At 34.8% G+C, this 25,821-nt stretch overlaps 2 protein-coding genes across 2 annotated transcripts in view; both read left to right on the top strand.

The window, feature by feature from the left end:
* Window positions 1–25,821, top strand: part of LOC127878313 (multiple epidermal growth factor-like domains protein 6) — a 105,794-nt gene that overhangs the window by 54,459 nt on the left and 25,514 nt on the right. The window lies entirely within an intron of this gene.
* Window positions 1,631–13,490, top strand: LOC127877909 (replication factor C subunit 3-like). Its single transcript, XM_052424231.1, has 5 exons — window positions 1,631–1,700; window positions 10,119–10,255; window positions 10,815–10,913; window positions 11,770–11,839; window positions 13,344–13,490. The coding sequence occupies exons 2-5, from the start codon at window positions 10,170–10,172 to the stop codon at window positions 13,416–13,418; spliced, it is 330 nt and encodes a 109-aa protein (XP_052280191.1). The 5' UTR covers window positions 1,631–1,700; window positions 10,119–10,169; the 3' UTR covers window positions 13,419–13,490.

Raw genomic sequence — 25,821 nt, 5'->3', positions numbered from 1 at the left:
ATGCATGCCAAATATCAAGTTGCTTTATTCAATATTGCAAAAGTATTCATAAAATAAGCGATTTGGGCCACATATATTTGACCTCTGACCTTGACCTTGACCTTTCACCACTCAAAATGTGCAGCTCCATGAGATGCACATGCATGCCAAATATCAAGTTGCTATCTTCAATATTGCAAAAGTATTTATAAAATAAGCGATTTGGGCCACATATATTTGACATCTGACCTTGAAGAATGACCTTGACCTTGACCTTTCACCATTCAAAATGTGCAACTCCATGAGATACACATGCATGCCAAATATCAAGTTGCTATCTTCAATATTGCAAAAGTATTCATAAAATGAGCGATTTTGGCCGCATATATTTGACCTCTGACCTTGAAGGATGACCTTGACCTTGACCTTTCACCACTCAAAATGTGCAGCTTCATGAGATACACATGCATGCAAAATATGAAGTGGCTATCTTCAATATAGCAAAAGTTATTGCAAAATGTTAAAGTTGCCGCAAATAGACCAACAGACAGACCAACAGACAGGGCAAAAACAATATGTCCCCCACTACTATAGTTGGGGACATAAAAAATCTGTCCATGTAACTTCATTGAGTGCCTTTTACACTGAAATTCCCGACGACCCTTGATGCTTTGCATCAGTACTTATCTTGTACATAAAACAAATACAGTGAGAAAAGTAACTAAATTAAAAAGGTGTGTTAATCATTTGATTCTTAATCTTACATGAAATCATATATTGTTCGTGATACATGTAGTACGACGACACAGCCATTCCAGAAATTTATGCGCCATTTATATACCCATGTGTCTTCGTGTGTCTTGGTGTTTTCTTTTCAAAAATAATGCAGAAAATGTATTTATTTAGTATTTGGTGCAAAGTTTGTACTATTACTCGTTATTTCAGATAATTTTTAATGGGCTTTTGAATTGAAAAAAAGTTTATAATTGAAAAGTGCAGTACGAATATTTCGGCAATTTGTGTGTCGCTTTGATGAGTAACATCGCGAATGAATAGTTTATGACAAATAGAATTGTTACCAATCATAAAATAAAACAATTAACATAACATTGGATAGTATTTCTTGACTTTCAACACTTTAAATTGATTTATTCACACCACTTTATTTTTTTAGTAATCAAGTTTGATAATTGTCGCCAAAATGCTCTTAACTTCCGTTATCTGAATACTAAGCAATATCACGAACGAACTAGTGGGCTTATACACGAAATAAAAACTGTATGTTGAAGTATAACGATGCAATTTAACTTATCAGATAGATTTAAACTTGATTGTTCTTCCTTTAGACCAAATTAAATATGGATAAAATGTAAATTAACTGCCGTGACCGTATTTAACATGTGTTTTACATATATCCCGGTTGCTATATAATGTTTTATTAATCACATGACTGTCTTCTTGAAGAAAAAGACAGACTTGTCTTATCCAATATATCGGTTTATGAGAAAACGCTTAGTTTAACTCAATATTATTAACTTCCGTGATTATTAACCTCCGTTATAAAATCGATAATTTGTTCTATGCAATAAAGCTTATAGCACTAGTTCTTAACCCTGGTACATTGCATACGTCACAAATTTTGAATTATGACGTAAAAGTTAATGACGGTTGACATTGGAAAGGTTGTACTTTTTACATCGCTTCCACCGATTTAACTGAAGGTTAGTAAAATGTTTATTTTCTTTGCTTTATGTTTTGATTTTGTTGATAAGCATTTTTGTTATGTTTACTTATGAGTTTGTTTTAACATACTGTAGACTACAACCAAAACATATTCTAAACAAATATTTTCATAATTCGTGCAATAACAAATTCACAGCTCATAAACGACTTTGTAACGGAAGTAAATAAAAAAATGAAAGCACTTAATCGTATAAATAACTAAAGTTTTTGGGTTAATTTTTAGTTTGGCTCTATGATATTTGTTTGTATGCATACTCTTTCTTTGGAAACCTATGTACGTTACCAGAAATCATTTTTGGATATTGGTATAAATTTCTAAAAATAATGGAAGTTAAAAACAATTGCAAATTGTGGTCATTTTGAATTATTATACATGTGTCCTAGATTTTTTTATCATTATAAATTTGCAGTAAGTAAATAGTCATAGAATAAGTATTCCAGTGTTGTATAACATTTTGGCAATGTATAGATATTTAGCACAAAATGTTAAAATGAAATGTAACGGAAGTTAATTTTTAACCCCTTACCTCTTAAAAGTTTAACCTGTGTAAAATTGAGCTAGATTTTGCGCAATATGTCTTAAAAAATGTTCTTATATATATATACTTGTAGGATGCCTCTGTCAAGGGCTGATATCCAGAAAAGATACAGAGAAAATAAGGAAAAAGAGTCTGGAAGTTATGCCAAGAAAGAAAGGGAGAGAAAACGAAAGTCATACATACCAGTAGCTCTGTTGAGTGACACAGAAGCCAAGAAAAGACGTAAAGAAACACTAAAAAGGGTAAAGAGACACAATGAAAAGAAAAAGGAAGAACTAGATGCAGTTTTAAACAAAGAATCAGTACAAACAAGAAGTAATGACAAAGGCACTCTAACAATTAAACTGGATTTCAAACAAAAAAGGGTATCTAAAGCTGGGAAGAGAGTGATTTGCAAAGAGTTAGAAATGGCTGAAAAGCAGATTAAAGAACTTGAATTATTAAATGCACAATTAAAGACAGAGAAGAAACGTATACAGAAACGGTTAGAGAGAGCAAGACAGACCAAAAACAAAACATCAGACACAAGACAGAGTCCAAGTAACAGTACATCTCAACGAAATGCAAGTGGTAATCCTGATATGCAAGGTTGTTCCATTGATATCACAGACATTCCCAACCCTGCAACAAGCGAAACACCGAGGAAAGATCCTGCAAAGTCAAATAACACTACAGAAACGTTTACACCAAACACAAAGGCAAATATGGATTTAAGAGATTCAGGATTAACACCCAAACGTCACACAAAATGTAAGAAAAAACTACTACAGTTTCATGTTTTAAACGAAGAAATCAAAGCAACGAATGCTTTGAAAAACTGTAAACTGAAAATAGCAAAGAAATATAAATGTGTACGAGCATTTGGGAAGATGCTGGGTATAAGTAGAAAGCTAAACAATGCAGGTCAAAACAAAAAAGAATCAAGTAGAAGTCAGCTTGTCAAGAGAAAAGTTCGTGAATTCCTTCAACGTGAGGATAATTGTGTGACCATGCACGGAAAAAAAGACCAGAAGCAGAAACACCAAAAGAGAATATTGACTGACTATCTGCACAATTCACATGCAAAGTTTATGTTAGAATACCCGGATATCAAGATTTCAAGGTCAACATTCAGTAGTTTGAGACCAAAACATGTTTTATTGGTAAATTTCAGCAGTCGAAATACATGTTTGTGCTCGCGTCATCAAAACATTGCATTGAAAATGAAGGCAATTCAAGATGAAGCTGGAACAAAAAACCCTGATAATTTTATACAGAACAACACCGATGCAGACATACAGGAGAAGCTCAGACAAATACATGGGTCCCATGTAACATTTACAGAGTGGAAACGAGTTGATGAATTTGGGAAAATGAGATGGAAGCAAGTCCAGACTAAAATTACAAGGGCAGAGTTTATTGAAATGTTTACAAAGGACGTGAAAGAATTTAGGGCTCATGTTGACCGAGTAAAAAATCAATATAGTCAAATGAGACGTCGTCGTGAAAATCTAGAAAATGGCCATGTTCTTATATGGATGGACTTTGCTGAAAACTTAACGTGCACCGCACTTGACGAAGTGCAATCAGCTTATTGGACAAGTGAACAAGTTACCCTGCATACCAGCGTTGCATATTTCCCAAAGACTCATGATAAAACGCATAAGAGTATCGTAGGGATATCTGATCTTAACATGCACTATGCAGGAATGGTTATTTCTATGGTGTCAAATCTAGTTCCAATAGTAAAGTCTGAATATCCAAATTTGAAGCACATACATTACCTTACCGATTCTCCCACATCACAATATCGGAACAAGAGCATATTCGAATTTTTAACAAGACATGAAACATTATTTGGAGTTAGTGGAAGCTGGGATTACCTAAAGAGCGGTCATGGGAAGGGCCCGTGTGATGGGTTGGGCGGTAGTGTTAAACGTTCAGCAGACATGGCTATAAAGCAAGGCAAAGTAGTAATCCAGAATGCGCAGGATTTCTTCTCATGGGCAGCAAATCAGTCTGAAAATGAAACTGCAGTGACATACTATTATATATCTCAAGAGATGTACGAAACATCGGCCGATGATCTTAAAACTAGAAATGAAAACATCAAAGCAGTAAAAGGGACTTTTAAACTTCATGCTGTTGTTCCTATCGGAAATACTTCAATAGCGACCAGAGAATTGTCATGCTCATGCACAGGTTGCAAATCAGACATGGTTAATTCTGAATGCGGTGGTTGGACTGTTCATGAACTGTTGAAGACAAAAAGTAAATCAGATCAGAAAGTCAAAAGCGCTCTTAAGGCTACAGCGACAAAGACACCACCAGAAGAAGATAGTAATAGTCCTCAAAATGTTGACAAAGATGTAAACACAGATGAATCTGAGAAGAAATCGATTCATGTTGAAGAAGGTGATTTTTGTGCTGCAGATTTTGAACAAGAATGGTACATTGGTCGGATTAGTGAGATCGCTAAATCAGAAGATCGAGTTAAGATAAACTTTATGGAAGAGATAGGGACACGAGAAACCAGTTTCAGATGGCCAACAAAGGCAGACATAGCATGGATACCTGCCCAAGACATTTAGATGAAAGTACCGGAGCCGCATGTGTCAGGGTCAAGAAAAAGACTTTACAAACTGGGCAATGAAATCACGGATTTGCTTGAAGAGTTATGCAAAAGGAATGTTTCTGCCTCTCAAGAAAAAGAACTGAATTAAAAACAACCAAGTGCATGAATTGGATTCTAATTGATTTTCTTTTAAGTGATTCTGTATTCCTATTACAAGGGACAAACGATTGAAATCAATATTTAAGCGAACGAAAAATGTGAAAAATAAACGTCCGTTACTTAACTTCCGTTACATATTAACTGCGTAACAACTCTACAAGTGTCCATGTTATGCAGATTTGTGCAATTTTGAACTTTTAAAAAGATATGTATACATGCCATTTTGAGTGAAAACCATAGTCATGCATGCAACTTAAATTTTATGGTTAAATTGTGGTAATTATAGTAAGTGGATTTGATCAGATGTATGTAGAAGTTAATGATAAATGTTATTAGCGCATATGAACCTCTTGATAAGACACTTAGATATTTTATATATGATAATAATAAAATATTATAGTGTTATTGCAGTTAAAATTACGTATTTTGTTTCTTGTGTTTGTTTTTGGATTGTTTAAAAAATTAGTAAAAGTTAGCTAGCAAACCTTTAACTTCCGTTATTTTATACCAGTAGCACATTTTCCGACTTAAGAAAAAATCAGAAATGCTGATTTTTAGAAATTTTATTTGAGTCTTAAATGTTTGACACCAAGGTGTCTATGGATGTTCGAAATATATCTTTCTTAGGCATTATCTTGATTTGACGAAAAAAAATAAACATGTTTTTATCGGGAAAAATATTAATAGCTAATTTATCAATCTTGTAATCTTGCTAATTTCGAAATGTAGACAAAGGTTGACTTCGCAAACTGTTTCAACTGTTGGCAAAATGCATGTTTTATTCAACAATTGGAAGTGTATAGTCTCAAGTTCATCCTAAAATAGGTTTTTCCAGTTTTTAAACTGGACCAAGTTATTGTTTTAACCTCCGTTACTTCTGAATTCGGTATTATACTTTACATGCAAATATGTCGGTACCGATACAACTTTTATGTACCAAATATTAGTATCATGTTTGTGAAATGTTATTTTTACCAAAATTAAAACTACAAATGTTAATTGCAAACCTTCAAAAATTGTTAGTTTGTATAGCAAATGGCGCCTTTATAACTGGAATGGCTGGACAATGCCTTAACGACGACAATGCCCCCGTAAATTAATGCAACTGTGAATGCTTTCCCTTTATTATTTTTCTCAGTCAAGGTCATTAAGAAAAACACAAATCACTCACCGGCAACGGACTGGAATTTTGATTGAATTGTTGTGCACTCTTGTGGATCTGGAAACTGAATAAATCGACGAGCTTGTAGAGCAATTGCTCTGCCAACTCGTCAGCAGCATCTTGTAGTTCGTCTTGAATGCTCTGAGCTTTTATGAGTACATACGAGAAAAGGACCCGGCAACCATGTGCGTTTTTGTCAATAAGAAATACTTGAAACATATACATCAATTTACGTATAAAATGATAAACACCATGAAGTGCTTTTCAGTTGGTACATTGCCGATATATTTATAACTTGCTACCAGTTGTTTATAAAAAATATATATTATATTCGATATTTAACATGACTGTCTCAGTCCTCTAAACCGAAATGATCCGTAAAATAAAATAGTGTCTTTGTGTCGTATGAACGAATCTGCACTAAAACTAAGATTAGATTCACATCATACATCGAATAATTAATTGAGCACATGTAATTCAACAAAACTGTACATTAATTCACACGAGCCGCACTGATCGGACATGAATGAAAGGCGCCGATCATAACACAACTTCTCATCATTATCTGGAATATAATTAATTGAAGGTGCGAAAATCTATTTCCAAACTGCTTTGTGCTGATTAAAGAAGCGTACCGGCCGTTCGTTCACAAGTTGTTAATGATGACTTCAGACCTTAAAATTAAGTTTTAATCTGAACAGACATTGACTAAATAAATATGTACATCTTTTCAATCCATTAAAATCGGCCCTTATAGTTAACTTTCATGTATATATAGAGAACTTGAGTGCTTTTCGGTGATTCTCTGCGGTCGCGGGAGTGCTTTTCGATCTTCACATGAAGTGCTTTTCGGTCGGTATATTGCCGATATTTATCCAATTTTGGGCATTAATACCTCATAATAAACACAAGGTAGTATAAATATGCATGAAATATAACCATTTATAACTAATTTAAACCGTTTACACACAATAGAAACGCAAATATTCATACATATAGCGAGAAATTGAGTGCTTTTCGGTCTTCACATGAAGTGCTTTTCGGTCGGTAATTGCCGATATTTACCATTTTGGGCACAATGTAGTATAAACATACAATCAAATAACCATTAATTACTAATTAAACTCGTTAACACACACTAGAAACGATATATTGCATATATATAGAGAGAAATTGAGTGCTTTTCGGTGCTATTCGGTGCTTTTCGGTGCTTTTCGGTGATTGTATGGACCGCATACGTACAGCTCAGACCCGTAGGGTCAATAGCTGGGAGTTGGATTATTGCAACTAGCAGGAAAACACATAGCTGCTGGATTGGCAGGAGAGGGGAATTTCTCCAAAGTCCAGCGACTGAACAACTAAATTCAGTAAGGCAAATTCAGTTGCCGGAAAAAAACGATATCGTTCGTATAGCTCCATCTCGGATAACACTAATAAAGGGTTTGCAAAGTGACGTCACTTAAAACAACCGTTGGTATATCGGGGTTATAACCAACGGTAGTTTTCCTTCTTTGTATATAGAAAACAAGTCACGTGCCGTGGTAGAATAAGACTTTAATATTTTTTTCTTAGACTAAAGAATTTTCTTTATTCTTAAGTCTATGAATTGCTAAAGAATTGTTGGTGAATACGGGCCCAGACTGCACAGATGCTCATATAATTTTTTTAGCTTGTTAGTCTTTACAGAGCCCCTTGCAAATTAAGGTCACAGGGGTAATACAAAATATTTAACAATTTCACATTTTGATGACACAACTGCAAGTTAGGTGGCATACATGTTTTTATGAATGCCAGTCAACTCGTACCTAAGTCAACTTGTACCCTAGTCAACTCGTACCCGATTTGGTCAACTCGTACATTTTAGATGCATGACAAACAAATTGTTTAACAAATCGCCGACGGTCCTGTTGTCATAAAGTTGTTATTAGTCACAATTTATCAAACAAAACGCCGACATACACGTCGTTTATAATTATACACGTGTGAAAAATGATGAACTTGTCTACTTTTGAAAAAAACAAACATATTTTTTATAACCTTTATCTATATTCATTTCAAAAACATATACATAGAGGATATTTGTTGGATTCGATGGAATATCGATTTTATTTCACGAGTGATCATATAAAATAATATTTTCACAAGTGGCGCAGCCACGAGTGAAAATATGTAATTTTTTATGATAAAGAGTGAATTAAAATCGATAATCCATCGAATCCAACAAATATTCTTTTTATTTTATCCGTTTTCAACGTTTATTTACATTGTAAAACAGTTTAACTGGATAATTTCTCTGGATTTATGACGTCATTTTGTCGAAAAAATGACGTCATTTCACAGTAAAACAGTGAAAAAATATCGATATTTTTCATTGTTATTTTTCACTGTTTATAACAGTGAAATACCACTTTTATTTCACTGATATTTCTCTATAAACCACCGGAAAGCATAAAATAAAAAAACATATTTCACTTCTTTGATATATATAAATAATTTTTAGGAGGGTACGTGTTGACCAATTCGGGTTCGAGTTGACTAGTGGGGGTACGAGTTGACCAAAAATCGGGTACGAGTTGACCAAATCGGGTACGAGTTGACCGAAGGTACGAGTTGACTTAGGTACGAGTTGACTAGCTACGGGTTTTAACCATTTACCACTTAGATAAGTATTTTGACACATTTGTAGTCCCTCAGAAAGTAAAATTTAATTAAAAACTTTCTTACTATATTTATGTTTAAAGGCTTCATTTCCAACCCTTAGATACTGATGAGCAGCAAACAGCATAAAACCTGAACAGACTGTGAGTTACTCGCAGGCTGTTCTGGTTAATGCTGTTTGCACATAGCCATTTTCACTTTGCTTCTGAGTGGAAAAGGGTTAAAAGCCTCTTGCATTTAAGATAAAGGGACCTTGGAATTCAATATTTGATTTAAATAGGAACTGTAGTGAGCTCAGTTTGCTGTGTCATATATGACTTATTGCATTATCACAACTGCATCATGAAATATCATCCCTAGAGCTGAAGTTAACTTTGTTGAATGCAGCAAATATGCTCTCTGTTTTTTCACCATTTCAAAACCATTTTGGCAGGGGCACCTTTGATTGGGAAGAGTCACATTGTTTTGACTAAAATTAAGACATTTAAATGTTAAATTTTGCTTATTTCTACTGAAAAATTGATAATAAAGGTGTGTTTACATTACTTTACAATCACAGCATTGAGCTGAATATTAAGATGAGCTTACATTTCAAATAAGAATATTTGTTTTAGCTTTCAAATGGAAATGTTAGATAGATCTTCTAATCTGGGAAAAATATATACTGGTTGAAATAAGGAATGGGGCCCCAAATTTGACCCCCCCCCCACCTCCAAACACTGATGCAGTATAAATAATGAAATCATAATATCCTTAACCAGGTTTTCCAAAGGAAAAAGCTGGTTATTAGATTGGCGAATGCCGGCGGGCTGGCTGGCGGGCGGGCGTAACAAGCTTGTCCGGGCCATTACTTTGTCGTTCATTGTGAGATTTTAAAATCATTTGGCACATTTGTTCTCCATCATTAGACGGTGTGTCTTGCGAAAGAATTACGTCAATATCTCTAAGATCAAGGTCTTACTTTGAGTTCAAAGGTCAAAAATGGCCATCAATGAGCTTGTCCGGGCCATAACTATGTCATTCATTGTGAGGTTTTAAAATCATTTGGCACATTTGTTCACCATCATTGGACGGTCTGTCGCACGAAAGAATAACGTCAATATCTCCTTGGTCAAGGTCGCCACAACTAAAAATAGATTTATTTTGAAACAAATGGGGTTAATTATAAACAATCAGTTCAGTTTGAGTTGTCTCCCTTTATCAGACTTTTTTCAAATTGAAAACCTGGTTTTGTGACAATTTTGTCCCTTGTTTTAATTTGATATTGCTAAATAAACAATTCATATTCAAGCCTGACCAAAGTATGCCCATTATGTTGTCCCAGGTGTGTCAGATACTTCAGACAAAGAGTAAGAAGGAAGGACTCAATCTGCCCATGGAACTAGCAAGGCGTATCGCTGACAAGAGCAACCGTAACCTGTGCCGGGCTCTTCTGTTGTGTGAGACATGCAGGGTCCAACAGTAAGTGGTGTGGCCATTGTGCAGGCGCAGACAATCAGGTGTCGATCAAACATTGTCATCATTGGCTTTTAAAAATCCAACATTTGACCGCTCAAGCCACAAAAGCAACAAAACATGTCCTACAAACAATAATGACTTTTACATTAATTGTACTTTGTTACTGTTTTATTTTAAAACACAAAAAGCAGTTATAGGCAGTCTATCATTAATAAGTTTACTTTTTACAATTTCATGCCAGTATATTAAATAAATTTTTGGTTAAAGCTATGAGATTAAGAACGCAAATGTTTCTAGTTGGCCTTTTATTAGCTGACCTGAGCACAACACGCTCAGTGTGAGTTTTTTTGATAATCTTTTGTTAGTGGTTAATCGTCAACATTTTACCTTGTCAACAATTCAGATGCCACAATTATTGCCCAATTTTGAGATCTGAAGTGTGCACATAAGGGCCCCTGGCCCTTTTGTTTGTTTTGAACATTTGTCTAAAAATCATAGCTCGAGGCTATTCAATTAATTTCTATCTTACGTTCCCTGTCTTTTATATGGTGACTGGTTGCAGGTACCCGTTCAGTGGGGACCAGACGGTCAGTGAGCCAGACTGGGAGGTCTACCTGAGAGAGACAGCCCACATGATAGTCCAGCAGCAGAGCCCCAAGAGGTGGGTATCACAGAACACCGGGCCCGTTAGACATTCCAATCAAGCCATGCTCTGGGAAAATAGGTCATGTATGTTAAGTGTCGGCCCAGATGAGCCTGTTCAGTATGCACAAGCTTATCAGTTACAACACTTTCCACATTAACTTGATCTTTGCTATAAAGAGACTTCCTTTAATGAAAGATACAATAAAAGCGGTAAGTGGTGTTCCTTATTAGCCTGTTCAGACTGAATATTCTAATCTGAGACATTTTACACATATGCATTAAGCCCTGTTTTCCCACAGCAACACTTAATTGCATTATTATTAATCTGAGCTTCTGGTGATATTTGCAGGACTCATTAATGATAATTTTATTTTGGCTTGCGTTTGATTTGTTTGTTGTAGGTTTTATCTGTATCAAGAGTGAAATATATTTTGGGTTTAGGTACTACTACCTGAATGTATGAGATTAAAAGTGTACATCTATATATAGCTAGAATTTAGAAACCTTAATTTGGATGTTTGTAATAGAGATTGATATCACTTTAAATAGTTGTTCATATCCGTCTTAAGTGGCTGAATAATTGAATACTCATTTGACATTGTGGAAATATTTTGGTTTATTGGCTTAATAGATGTAGCAATATTTTGCAATTTTTTTTGTGCAAAAATTGTTTTTGAATGGGTAAAACAACTATCACTCCACCCTATTTTCAATTTAGTGACCTGTAGTACTTAACTTATAGAGATTGACAGAAAAAGCATCTCAAACATAAATGAGTCCTGTGATAATGAAGTTGTGGAGACGCAGGTGGACTTAAAGAATTGAATCCTTAGTTTTTGCAAGTTTTTCTCATGTGTGCTTTTGTATTTCAGACTGTTTGAGGTTCGAGGCAGGCTGTATGAGCTGTTGACACACTGCATACTTGCCGACGTCATTATGAAGGTATGTTGACACACTGCATACCTGCCGACGTCATAATGAAGGTATGTTTACACACTGCATACCTGCCGACGTCATTATGAAGGTATGTTGACACACTGCATACCTGCCGACGTCATTATGAAGGTATGTTGACACACTGCATACCTGCCAACGGCATTATGAAGGTACAGACACATGGAATTTGAACTTTGCTCACTTGTGCAATCACATTTGCCTGTGTACATCATTAACAGTCTTAATTGAAGTAAGGTATGATTCAAGCAAACTCAATTTTTATATTTGGCATGTAGGTACATTGCATGGACCTCTACCTTCTGATGACGTTTGAGGTCACTGGGGTCAAGGTCACCGAGGCTAATAATAGACTTTAGTTGCCAGTTTGTAGTTCCGTAATTCCTTCCTTCCGTCACACTTTTGCGACCGTTTCTCATAGCGCCTTCAATACTTTACCAATCGCTTTCATATTTTGCACGTAGGTACCTTGCATGGACCTCTACCTTCTGATGACGTTTGAGGTCACTGGGGTCAAGGTCAAGGTCACCGAGGCTAATTATAGACTTCCTTCCATCACACTTTTGCTACTGTTTCTCATAGCGCCTTCAATACTTAACCAATCGCTTTCAAATTGGCACGTAGGTACCTTGCATGGACCTCTACCTTCTGATGACGTTTGAGGTCACTGAGGTCAAGATCAAGGTCACCGAGGCTAATAATAGACTTCCTTCCTTCACACTTTTGCTACCGTTTCTCATAGCGCCTTCAATACTTTACCAATCGCTTTCTTATTTGGCACGTAGGTACCTTGCATAGACCTCTACCTTCTGATGACATTTGAGGTCACTGGGGTCAAGGTCAAGGTCACCGAGGCTAATAATAGACTTCCTTCCGTCACACTTTTGCTACCGTTTCTCATAGCGCCTTCAATACTTTACCAATCGCTTTCATATTTGGCACGTCGGTACCTTGCATGGACCTCTACCTTTTGATGAGGTTTGAGGTCACTGGGGTCAAGGTCACCGAGGCTAATAATACATTTTTCAGTCACTATTGTTACAGTTTCTCATAGCGCCTTCACTATTTTACCGATCTCTTAAATATTTGGCATGTATGTACCTTGCATAAACGTCTACCTTTTGATGAGGTTTGAGGTCACTGGGGTCAAGGTCACAGAGGCTGATAATAGATTTTTTTAGGTGGTTATTAACACATAGATTGACAAAGCGCATCATCGGGGAGCATCCATCAGTTTCACTGATATTCTTGTTGTCCAAAAGGGATAACATATAGTCACTGCTTTAACCATCAGTCTGAATTCTTATTTGATTGAATTTAGTTTGTGTAGGTCTGCAATGAATTTAACCAAATATTATTTCCATCGATGTTTGTCTGTTTCTTCCTTCAGTTATACGTTTCGTTTCTTTACAAAATCTCAGACAACAATCATCAGAATTTTGTTTTTTTATATGTAAACATTTAATATTTTTTATTGCTGTGTATTTCACAGGGTCTTCTGCAGAACGTGATCAACAATTGTGACGGGGAGTTGAAGACAGAGGTGATCCAAACAGCAGCCTACTAAGACCACCGGCTGCAAATGGGGCAGAAGGCCATATACCACCTGGAGGCTTTTGTCGCAAAGTTTATGGCTATTTATGAAGAAGGAATAGCTGACATTTTCTGAGGAAGAGACTGTAGGAAAACAATTGAGTCGCGTTCTGAGAAAACGTGGCTTAATGCATGTGTGTAAAGTTTTGTCCAAAATTAGCCTGTGTAGTCTGCATAAGCTGATGAGGGATGACACTTTCTGCTTGTATGGTATTTTTTGTTTAAAGTAAGTCTCTTCTTAGGGAAAATCAAGTTAAGGTGGTTAGTGTCGTCTCTGGGAATATCCTGTGCGGACTGCACAGGTTAATGTTGGACCACACTTTACACACATGAATTAATACCAATATTTACAGAGCGCGACTCATTTGATGCCAATCATAAACACATACCGTTTATATCAGTGTGTGCATTCAACACATGCAGAAAATTACTTGAACATGTGATAAACACATGCTGCTTCCTGTTATATAACATTGTGCATGTATTTGATATACAGTGAGTTCTGTTAGTTGGATGCAGTCCCATGAGAGGAAAAAATTGAATCCATTAAGAAGTGTTCGTAATGTCTCTTAATATATAAAATGTGTCTCTTGTATAAATTGTACTACTATTACATATTAACTGCCCCATGAAAATGGGTCTTTTGCCATGTGGCCAGCATAGCTCCAGACCAGCCTTTGCATTTGCACACTCAGGTAAGGAGCTTTCCTGTCTGTTTATGACACCATGGAATCTTGTGTGACTTCCAGGCATAGAGTGTATTTGCTGCCCAGTTAAGGCATAAGACCCATGTTTTTGAATGACGCAGCTCATATGCCGAATAATGTGGATGGTCACATGGGACTTCAAAGGAAATTGCCTTCAATGTGTATTTAGCTGCAATAGGACATTAATATTTTAACCAATTCTCACATCTGTGTTCAATGGCGTCACATATGTGTTCAATGACGTCACATCAGTGTAAATGACGTCACATATTTGTTCAATGACCACTGGCACTAGGCTATAATTTTCTATAAAGTTTCTAATTTATGTTCTATTGTTCTTTAAACAGCCTGTGGGTTATTCTTCTTTTGGTTGATCTCTTCTTTAATGACTGTGAAGTTGTACCCGAATTTTATTCCCACCCCAAATCCGATGTCGTACAGTGCAACCCCTCTAAACTGGATACATCCGGGACCGAGAGGAAATTCCGGTTTAAAAAGGTTTCCGGTTTAGAGGGGAAATGGACTATTTTACTTTCAGAAGGTCAATTACATAGCCTAATGTGGAAAAAAACACTTTCAGCAAATTTTAAAAGTTTATTTATATATAACATTCATTCATATTGCATCACATAAGAACAACCAATGCGATATGTACACAAACTTTTCGCACGATATTCCCGGCCGTTGACTTTCCTATCCCGTATTTCTCTGAAAGCATCTAAGTGTAGGTTTAAGCAACATCTCTGACTCTTTGATCCGTGTGATTTTGTCTTCAGGAGATGATTCCACGCGCCTTCGCTTAGAAGAAGGTTCGGACATTTTAGTCATAGTATCTTAAATGCATATCTAAATTCAACAGCTTCAAGAACTCTGCAAATCATCATTTTATATGACACTAAATTAGCAATTGTAATAAACAATTCAAAATTAAATAGCATTAAGCTTATTAACGCTCGATTGGTCATTGTCAGCTCGGGTACTACTTACGTGTACCCCGGGTACTCTTTTAAGTATACTAACATGTACCCCCGGGTACGGTAAATATACTTAATCGTACCCGGTCGATACTAGACTGTACCCGAGTTGTATTCCAGCCAAAATTCGATGTCGTAAAACGCGCTACCGATTATCTTAAACAAATTCTCTTTAAAAAAAAACAACTGCATGAACATGCTTTTTGAGTAAGAGTTTCGATAATATAGATGCAATTTTACAGAAAATTGATATGTGAATATTATTAATTTAAAAAAAGTAGCCGACAACGACCGATTTAGCGTTAAATTTCCCGGGTACATTTTAGTATATTAACCGTACCCGGGGTACATGTAAGTACACTCGAACCACTGACCCTTGGAGTAATTCTTACACTTAAACCACTCGAAATAGTAAATTTATTTTCCGGATGATAACTCAAGAATGCTTACGCCTAGGATCATGAAACCCCTATTGATTTTCAGGTCACTTTGTCAAAGGTCAAGGTCACAGTGACTCGAAACAGTAAAATGGTTTCCTGATGATAACTCAAGAATAATAAGGCCTAGGATCATGAAACTTCATAGGTACATTGATCATGACTGGCAGATGACCTCTATTGATTTTCAGGTCACTAGGTCAAAGGTCAAGGTTACAGTGACTCGAAACAGCAAAATGGTTTCCGGATGATAACTCAAGAATTCTTACGCCTAGGATCATGAAGCTTCATAGGTACATTGATCATGACTGGCAGATGACACCTTTTGATTTTCAGGTCACTAGGTCAAAGGTCAAGGTCACAGTGATTCATTAATTGTTTGTCCAAAACTTTAACCTTGGTTGAAGTTTTGCAATATCTAAAATGGTTTCTGGATGATAACTCAAGAATGCTTACGCCTAGGATCATGAAACTCCATAGGTACATTGATCATGACTGGCAGATGACCCCTATTGATTTTCAGGTCACTAGGTCAAAGGTCAAGGTCACATTGACTCGAAACAGTAAAATGGTTTACGGAGGATAACTCAAGAATAATAAGGCCTAGGATCATGAAACTTCATAGGTACAATGATCATGACTGGCAGATGACCCCTATTGGTTTTCAGGTCACTAGGTCAAAGGTCAAGGTCACAGTGACAAAAACGTATTCACACAATGGCTGCCACTAAAATTGACAGCCCATATGGGGTCACAATTATTCATTAATTGTGTTTGTCCAAAACTTTAATCTTGGTTAAAGTTTTGCAATATCTAAAATGGTTTCCGGATGATAACTCCAGAAAGCTTACGCCTAGGATCATGAAACTTCATAGGTACAGTGATAATGACTGGCAGATGACCCCTATTGATTTTCAGGTCACTAGATCAAAGGTCAAGGTCACAGTGACAAAAAACGTACCCACACAATGGCTGCCACTACAAATGACAGCCCATATGGGGGGCATGCATGTTTTACAAACAGCCCTTGTTTAGCCATAAATGGTGTTCCTTAAATAGTGTTAATCAGTGTATACTGTAGAAGAAACAATACAACTACTACATATATTACTTCTTTTTTTTTATTACTTTTACTTATTTTACAACTAAATGATAATACATGAATATAGAAAAAAAACTCCGGAGGGATATAAACTTTAGCTTTTAACGGCGGGCAAGTTTTATAATTATGACATTCGGACTACTGTAATCGAGTAAAATCGTGATGGAACGTTTCTTTCAAGTTAATCTTTGATGGAAGTAAAAAAGTATTATGATTAAATGTAAATATTTGCATCTTTTGTAGAAATTAAATATAAATGAACAGTACAAAAACCAAAAGCGATCTATATCATGACAATACAGTATTCCTTATATAATAGGTGCTATCTATTTTACGAATCATTAATAATTTTGATCATTTCGGATTTTTTCATTCTTTTTTTCTATAAAAAAAAACAAAAATAAATGTCACTTTTCATAAATCGTATTTTTTCATTTAAATGTAGTTTATCATTCAGGAAGTTACATTGTCCTTTATTTTGACGATTGGCAAATCTTATTGTAGGAAGTAGGAAATTTAACAAACCGCAGTCAATATCTTTGTACAGTTTTATGTTTGTGGATTTGATTTGCCGTCAATGTACGCTTAATTGATTGCTGGTTACCATTTCTAAGTGCACAGAACGATCACTTAAATAGAATGTTCCTTTATTAAGAACGATAGCGGGAGTGCTGGCAGTTATACATTACAGCATGTTCAAACACGACTGCTTTGCTTTGTTTTTACTCGGATTTTTACTCAGTGCATACGCAGGAGCAGGTAACGATCAGATTTATCATCATCATAGTAGTAGAAGTAGTAGTAGAAGTAGTAGTAGTAGTAGTAGTAGTAGCAGTAGTAGTAGTAGTAGTAGTAGTAGTAGTAGTAGAAGTGGTAGCAGCAGCAGCAGCAGCAGCAGCAGTAGCAGCAGCAGTTGTAGTAGTAGTAGTAGTGGTAGTAGTTATTATTATTATTGGTAGTAGTAGTAGTAATAGTAGTAGAAGTAGTAGTAGTAGTAGTAGTAGTAGTAGTAGTAGTAGTAGTAGTTGTAGTAGTAGTAGTAGTAGTAGTAGTAATAGTAGTAGTAGTAGTAGTAGTAATATTAGTAGTGGTAGTAGTTATTATTAGTATTGGTAGTAGTAGTAGTAATAGTAGTAGAAGTAGTAATAGAAGTTGTAGTAGTAATGCTACACCGTCACTTTCTCCTTTTGACAGTTTAAATATATATTACTGAAATACAGTGTATGCGTCTTCTAATTTACGATGGAAACATGTGAACGCGTAAATGTTTTACCTGTAACATATTATTATTGTTATAATAACAGTGAATGTGAAGGCCATTAGTATAAAAACAATGATAGAGCCATATATTTTCTTGTTAGGACATTTTTCGAATTTGACAAGTGAACAAAAGGCCGACGTTCCAAAAACCCGGACGAAAAATATATCCTGACGGTAATTTTACATCCGCATATATTCACGCAAATGAAGTCATTTGATTTAATGGTGTTAAAAACATGAGGGTAGTTTACTGCTGCGTGGGTATAACATGGCTTTTAGATCTGCAATTCATTCGCATTTATCCCATTCTATTGCAAGAGACCCGAATAAGACATATTTTGGGGATAGTATAGCAAATGAAAACTGATAAGAGGCTTTGACCAATATTGTTACGAATAGAAGCTTATTTAATGCCTGTTACTGTTGAAAAATCCATGGGGCGTTTTAAACGCCTATTTTTGTGATCTCTACATTTGGAATACGAATTAAACGATGTCAATCTGTTTCGAATGTCACATAACAACAGACGGGTCTGCTAATTATATTCACGATGAATTAATTCCACAGGGAGGGGGGAGGGTCATTCTATACATAGATGGTGACGTCACTACGTTATTGTCACCTCTATACTTAGACGCATCACACACGTCCATTTGGAGGCATTTATGACTACGACACAAAGAAGTCCGCGGATGAATGAAGACTTTGCTTTATAAGTAAACATTCATGTTATGATTTAAAAGTTAAGTATTATTTTGTTCAGTCTTACGGTCTTATGTTAGTATCAATTAAAATGTTCGTTAGTTTTCAACATTTTCGCTCTTTATTAATTTTTTTTATAACTGTACTTTCACTTTCGGTTGTATAACAACTGTATCCTTTATTGACGAATGTTTGCAATGAAATAGCGTTTTCAAAACCGCTTAAAAAGTTTCAGAAGGTGTGTCTGATGCATGTTTTGAATAGACACAATGTCATAGCTATATTGCCGACTAGTATGGGAACAATTTGATATTTCAAGTGGCTCCATTTGTATTGCAAGAGAAGTTCAAATTAACTTGTTCAGTTTGTTAAATTTTGACACCCTAATTATATATTTTTTTATAAGTGCCTGATTTTTTTCTTTAAATAATTGAGATCAATGAAAAAATTAGATAAAGCACAGCATTGATGTTCTATGATGGTCATTTTTAGTGGAATAGTATGTTACAATAAAACAATAATAACTATTGTATTAATGAATTTAGATTAGGTGTCATCTTTAAATGGGGTAGTAATTCATTATATGAGATTAGCACATTATATAGTTGAAAAATAAATAACACTTTAATGACTTACCATAGTAAAATAAAGTAGCATAGAATATGTTGCAGGACATAAACTGTAAAACTGAAATTGAAGAAGCTTTACAAATATTTTACACTGACAACACTGTTGGTTTTCCCAAAAAAATCCTTCCTATCTACCTGCTCTAGTATTTTGGGGCAAATTTAAATATTATTAATATCATTGAATTAAATTATTAAAATATCAATATGTTTTGATTACATTAGCTTATTATATTATTATATTATTAATAATGAAATACTTTGCAAGGAAAGTCCAATTCTGTTTTAATTAGTTTTAATTAGCTACTAGCAAAATTGAAAAAATCAGTGACATCCAATACTTGGATTATATGCGTATGAATGCATATTTTCTTTGACAGTTTCATAGTACCCTATTTAATTGGATTAAAAACAACAAATAACTATAGTTCCACAACCCAGCCCAAGTTGACTCAAACTGAATTAATTCATCAATTGATCCTATTTAATTATATTAAAAACAACATGTATAAGATTTTGAGAATATCCCATGTATTCCTCTAGTATTCCTCTAGTACACCAACATGCACGTTTTACTAATGATTTACATGCACTCCTTAAACAGTTTAACAAAAATAATGAATGATTAATCCAAAGAAAACAACAAACAAGCTGCTTCATATAAAAAGTTAATTACATTTTAGATTGCATAAGCAAAATTATCATTTTGATAATAAATCAAGATTATACTTCAACCAAACCATTATAAATTTATTGTGGGGTGGGGGGGGGGGGGTAATGTAAACACTAAAACTAAAATGGGGGGAATGTCTGGGGAGGGAACATCTTGGGGGGCGTCCGGAATTCCTGCTTAGGGCGACAGTGTTGTTAATGTGTCTTTAGAAGAAATAACTGAAGGAAAGTACTCATTGGTGTATGCCAATTCAGAAGCATTTCTGAGCATATCAATTGGAACAGCAATATTGAGTGCATTTGAAAGAGATATAACTGTTTCATGCATTGCTTTTGATGATGCCCACATGGTCCTTTAATGGTAGCTTTCCTATTAGGGAATTTTATACTGTACTTATTTTTTACTCTACAATCTAGCTCTTTTGTCATAAAATGAGAAGTTTTATTATTCAACAGGTTTTGTGTTTGAACCTCACAAATTTTATAATACCGAAGTCTCATCATACAATCATCATCACAATCAGCAGCAGCATTATCATATTCATCATCATCATCGTTAGCTGCAGCATCAGTGTGTTGTATTATCAGAATTCAATACAAATACAAACACAACCATTACAACTCTTACTACTACTACTACTACTAATTAATTAATTATCTACTACTACAACAAGAACAACAACTACGACTACTACTACAACTTCTGATATTACTTCTACTACTACTAGTCTACTACTACTACTACTACTACTACTACTACTACTACTACTACTACTACTACTACTACTACTACTACTACTACTACTACTACTACTACTACTACTTCTACTACTACTACTACTACTACTACGTCTACTACTACTACTACTGCTACTACTTCTACTACTACTACTACTACTACTACTACTACTACTACTACTACTACTACTACTACTACTACTACTACTACTACTACTACTACTACTACTACTACTACTACTGCTACTACTACTACTACTACTACTACTACTACCACCACCACCACAACCACCACCACCACTACTACTACTACTACTACTACTTGGTACACCAGTACTTGTTGTCCATGGAGACGATCATGAGAACTCCTCCAGAGTATTAATCGAACCCACGCCCAGCGGACAACATTCTCCACACCATAGAGACATGCATTAATATTTGACGCCATGTGCAACATAATTCACCTTATTACAAAAAACATGGAATTCACAAAATGACTGAAAATGCTTTAAAATAAATGCAAATTTGAAATTTGAAACAAAACAACCTAAGCAATACATAATAAAAAACACTACATTATTGAAACACTGATACCATGAACATTTTAGGGTGTAACACCTTATGTACATGTACCAGACATTTTATGTACTACCAGAACTTTGAAACTTTACGTACCACCTACATAAAATATAGGTGTTATTTTCCATTCATTCATAGCAGTTCTCATGAATTAAGGTCATTCTCTAAACATGATTAAAGTCTAAAGAAGGAAATAATTTGATTTTTTTACAGTTTGAACTTTAAGGTCATTCTCTCTTCTCTTTAAAGTATCACATTTCAATTATACAATATAATGCAAACATTTTAAGCTTTAAAATCCTTAGTCAGGATAAGATAAGAGACAAATGAATTTTTATAATTTACTTCAATTTCAGGTAAGACTAATAAATCATTTATTAAGTACTACATGTACTTGGGCTAATAAATTAAACTAAGACACTCAGTGACACTTAGACAATCCGACAAAAAATATAATCTATGGCCAATATATAAGTCTAAATTCATAAATACTATCACACAAAATACATTTCATCAATAACACACATTCATATTAAATTAGTTATCTCTATATATTGTAAATATGGTACATAAAGTGTCTGTACATAAACGGACTGGTATGTAAGGTGTGACATTCAACATTTTAAAAATCAGTTAACAATATATGAACTTCATTGTTTTGCATATACGCAATCAAAGCATATTTATTAAAAATTAAAACACACTGTTCATGGCTGTATCTTTTTATTTATACATGCATTAACTATTCTGGTTATTAATACATTTTTAAAATTATATATAAACAAGAGCACCACATAATGGGTGCCAAGCTAGGCTGTGGTGCAGTTTTGAATAAATGAAATTTATTATTATTTTTTTTAGAGGTTAGTAACCTTGACCTTGGACCGAGTGACCCCAAAATGGGTGTGGTGTGTAGAAATCATCAAGGTGCATATACATGTGAGGTTTCAATGCTATAGGTGGAAGCAATTTGATTTTAGGGCCGATGTAAAGGTTTTAGCACGACCCGGACGTCTGACGACTAGCTGTCTATGGCAATACATAGGGTTTTCACTGAAAACAGCCGAGCTAAAATTGAGCGCCATATAAATTAAATGGAAAACATACAATATTATGCCAAGAAAAATAAAGCTGTAAAAATCTCACCTGCTCGTCTTTGATGTTGCAATAAGCTATTCAGCATTTTCAGTATTTACTAAATAAATATATGAAAGTGCCAAATGTCCAAGATACCATGACGTCCTCCTCAAAATGTTTGATCCTTCGAACTCCATTTATTTTATCCCTGATTAATCCTCTCACACATCAGGCCTACATGTAAGATTCCTTGTAATGTTCACAGCGTTTATTTTAAATCGTTTACGTTCTCAAATTTCAGCAGGTATTTAATGATAAATATTTATTTATGATTTAGATTTATTTACTATTTCGAAGATACAGTCTTGCAACGTGTTGACTGTTTAGTTAGTCTAAGTTACGTGTTTAGTGATTCTTACAAACAATAGACTGACATGAAAAGTGGCTCCTTTTGAAGCACAAACTGCATCCAAATATATATTACAGCTGGCCCGGTTTGATGGGGCCTGTTTTTGATAATAATTAATTACCATTTTTCACTTCCGTGTTTATTATGTTTACCAACGCCATGATGGAAAAAAGTCCGTTTTCCACAATGCTTAGCGCGCATTCACACAGGTCAGTAAGACCGGTGTGACACAATGGGGGAGGGTTACTTTATTTTTTAATATTTTTGGAATTGGGCCAGGGTCATTTAGATTTGTTAATATCAAGTCTTTTTGAAAAAAAATGTAAATGTCATTTTTGAGAATAGAAATGGGGCCTCAATTTGTACAAAAAAACACTAGAGTTGGGTTGAATTAATTTCTCTGAATTGTCCGTTAATATGTAGCTCCGTCTGCGTGTGCGTTCGTCAATCACGTGATACGAATAACGACGGCTGATATTATAATTGAACATATAGCCTAGCCCGTTCTGAAGGTAATCAAGCATACAGTAACAATTGGGAATCTTGGAATAATAATCAAGAATCGTACGATTTTAACTTGAAAACTGCTCCATAAAAGGTAAATGTCCCATGTAACGGTGAACAGCAAACACATTTGGGTAAAATATAGCCTGTCCAGGGTTCAACCTAAGCCTTGAAAAATAAATTTCGTTACAAAAAATTAGTAACAGACTGTCGCCATGAGCGGGCCGTTATTTGTATCCGCCGGGCCGATGAAGTCCAAGGAAATATAAGTGCAATGGGCCGATTTTTATATACATTGCATCTGAAAAGAATCCGATCGACGCACAAACATGTGTTGAGAATTCAGTCTAGTCAAAGAGTTATTGACTTAATTTTACCGAATACCATAAAAGAAATATATATACAAACCTACTCATTTATATTATTAAAATACTGCATATAACTAAAACTACAGATTGGATTGGTGAGTATGATGGCTATACATGAATCGTATATTAATATTAAAAAGAAGTCATAAGAAAAACAACCGCATAATAGTGCCAAAATCAAATTTTTACCTGATTGAAAACTTCAATCTTATTTGTCTAAAAATAAATTAACCAATATGCGCTTATATTTGCTTTTATTTGATTCAAAAACTTAATTAATCACAAAAACATGAACATCGGAGGATAACCATTCTGAATAGAGACACGATTAACGAAATCGAGTAACACGTCAGACTGATTTATTTAAATACTATTGAAGTCTCCAATTATCCATGACACACACAGCCAATAATTTTCGTTGACATTTGTCGGTTTTTGATTTGTAAAACATTTTATAAATTCAAATATGTTCCCTTCAAAATTAGCAACTTTTAAATCGTCGTCCCGAAAATGGCAAGCTGAAAATGGTTTGTTCCGTCACTATTTTAGATATCACAATACACGTCATGCGTAACTAATTTATTATTTTCGTGACAATTAAAGTTCGGATTATTGGTTTTGTTGAAGAACGTAATTGCAATTTAAAACACTAAATGATTGTGTGTATTATAAACGATACCATACTCCAGAGCTGGACCGGACATCTTTAATCGGCTCAGACAATGGCCCTCGGACCTATGTCTTCCGCGAGCCGATTTTAGACCTCCGTTCCAGCTCTGTCGTATGCTTTTGTCTATTTATAATTTTAAAATAACTTATCACGCATTGCCTATTTTGAGCATATTTTAGTTAATTGAATCTTTCATGAGCAAATTAAAATGTTTATTCTTATATGCCATATTGTTTTTACCTACATACATTACAAATGTTTCTATTTAGATCGTCGCTAGTCTGTGAGTGCAATACAAAATGTATTTGTATGCAGGTCAAATAAAGTGTCAATATAAAAATAAACATTATTATTCTGATAATGACATACTTTTAATAAATATCAATTGTTATCATTACAAAATAAGTGGGGCTTTAACATGTGTTTAATGCAAACTTTTTTTCCAATTAATAAGAATTAAATTTTTGATTTTTCAGGCCGATTTTAAATCAAGACACATTTTCTATTCAGTTTAATAATGGTTATGATTATGTCACTGTGATTGATCACCAACACCAAATGTATACATAAATTCATGTTTAATTTGACTAAATAAAATCTTATAGTCGGAAACCAACACATATTAACTTAACAACGGATTATTATATACGGTATAAAGAAATCGTGTTCATACCAATATGTGTTTCAGACATCCGGATCCCTATCTCGGCAATCAATGTGACAAATAATGGTACCGCATATAGTACATGGGCCGCATATAAAGTCAACGATGGTGTACCGCTTAATAAGTCTGCAAAATGTTATGCACCCAGCTGTGACTGCTGCGCCACGCTCTACAGACCAGCGTGGGTGCAATTGACTCTGGACAGAATTTATCTTGTGGAACGAGTTCTTGTTTTGGCACGTAATGATGGTATGCATTTTAGGCATTTATGCAATATCTATTTTATTCTGTCTGAAAGATGAGGTGATTAATGCACGAATTTCCATTAAATAATTCTAGTTATTTTCCGATAACGCCAAAATTTGTGTATGTTGGTACTTAGTTTGCCAATAAAGACAATTCAGTTAAAAATAAATATATATATATGTATTATGTTTACTTATATGTAATATGTTTGTATTGCTATTCAGATGAGGTGCACAAGTAATGCTTGATTTCAGATCCAGGGCAGTTTAACAACATGGATGTGTCAATGGGTCTGAGACAAGAATCTCTTCAGAATCAAACGTTTCCATACCCACTAAAGCCCATTGAAATGAAACTGAGTCCTCCACGGGAAATACAAGTTGTACGAGTTACGGGTTGGGCATCCATGGGCACTAGCACTGCTATGTCAATATGCGAGATTATGATATACCGACAAGCAGGTAACTTAAACGCTGATTGTTAATATCATGTATAACTAAATTTACCTCGCATTTTATACAGGTGGTAATTGATCGAATGAGTTTAAATAAATCAAGTAGATAACAGTTTAGCAGGATTACACGTTTGTTTGAGCAGTTTTTCTTGTTTAAATATGTTAGCAAAACGAACGAGTTTGTCAGC

This window comes from Dreissena polymorpha, chromosome 4 (assembly GCF_020536995.1).
Source record: "Dreissena polymorpha isolate Duluth1 chromosome 4, UMN_Dpol_1.0, whole genome shotgun sequence".
Classification (NCBI taxonomy): Eukaryota; Metazoa; Mollusca; class Bivalvia; order Myida; family Dreissenidae; genus Dreissena; species Dreissena polymorpha.
This window is presented reverse-complemented; position numbering and strand designations above follow the sequence as displayed.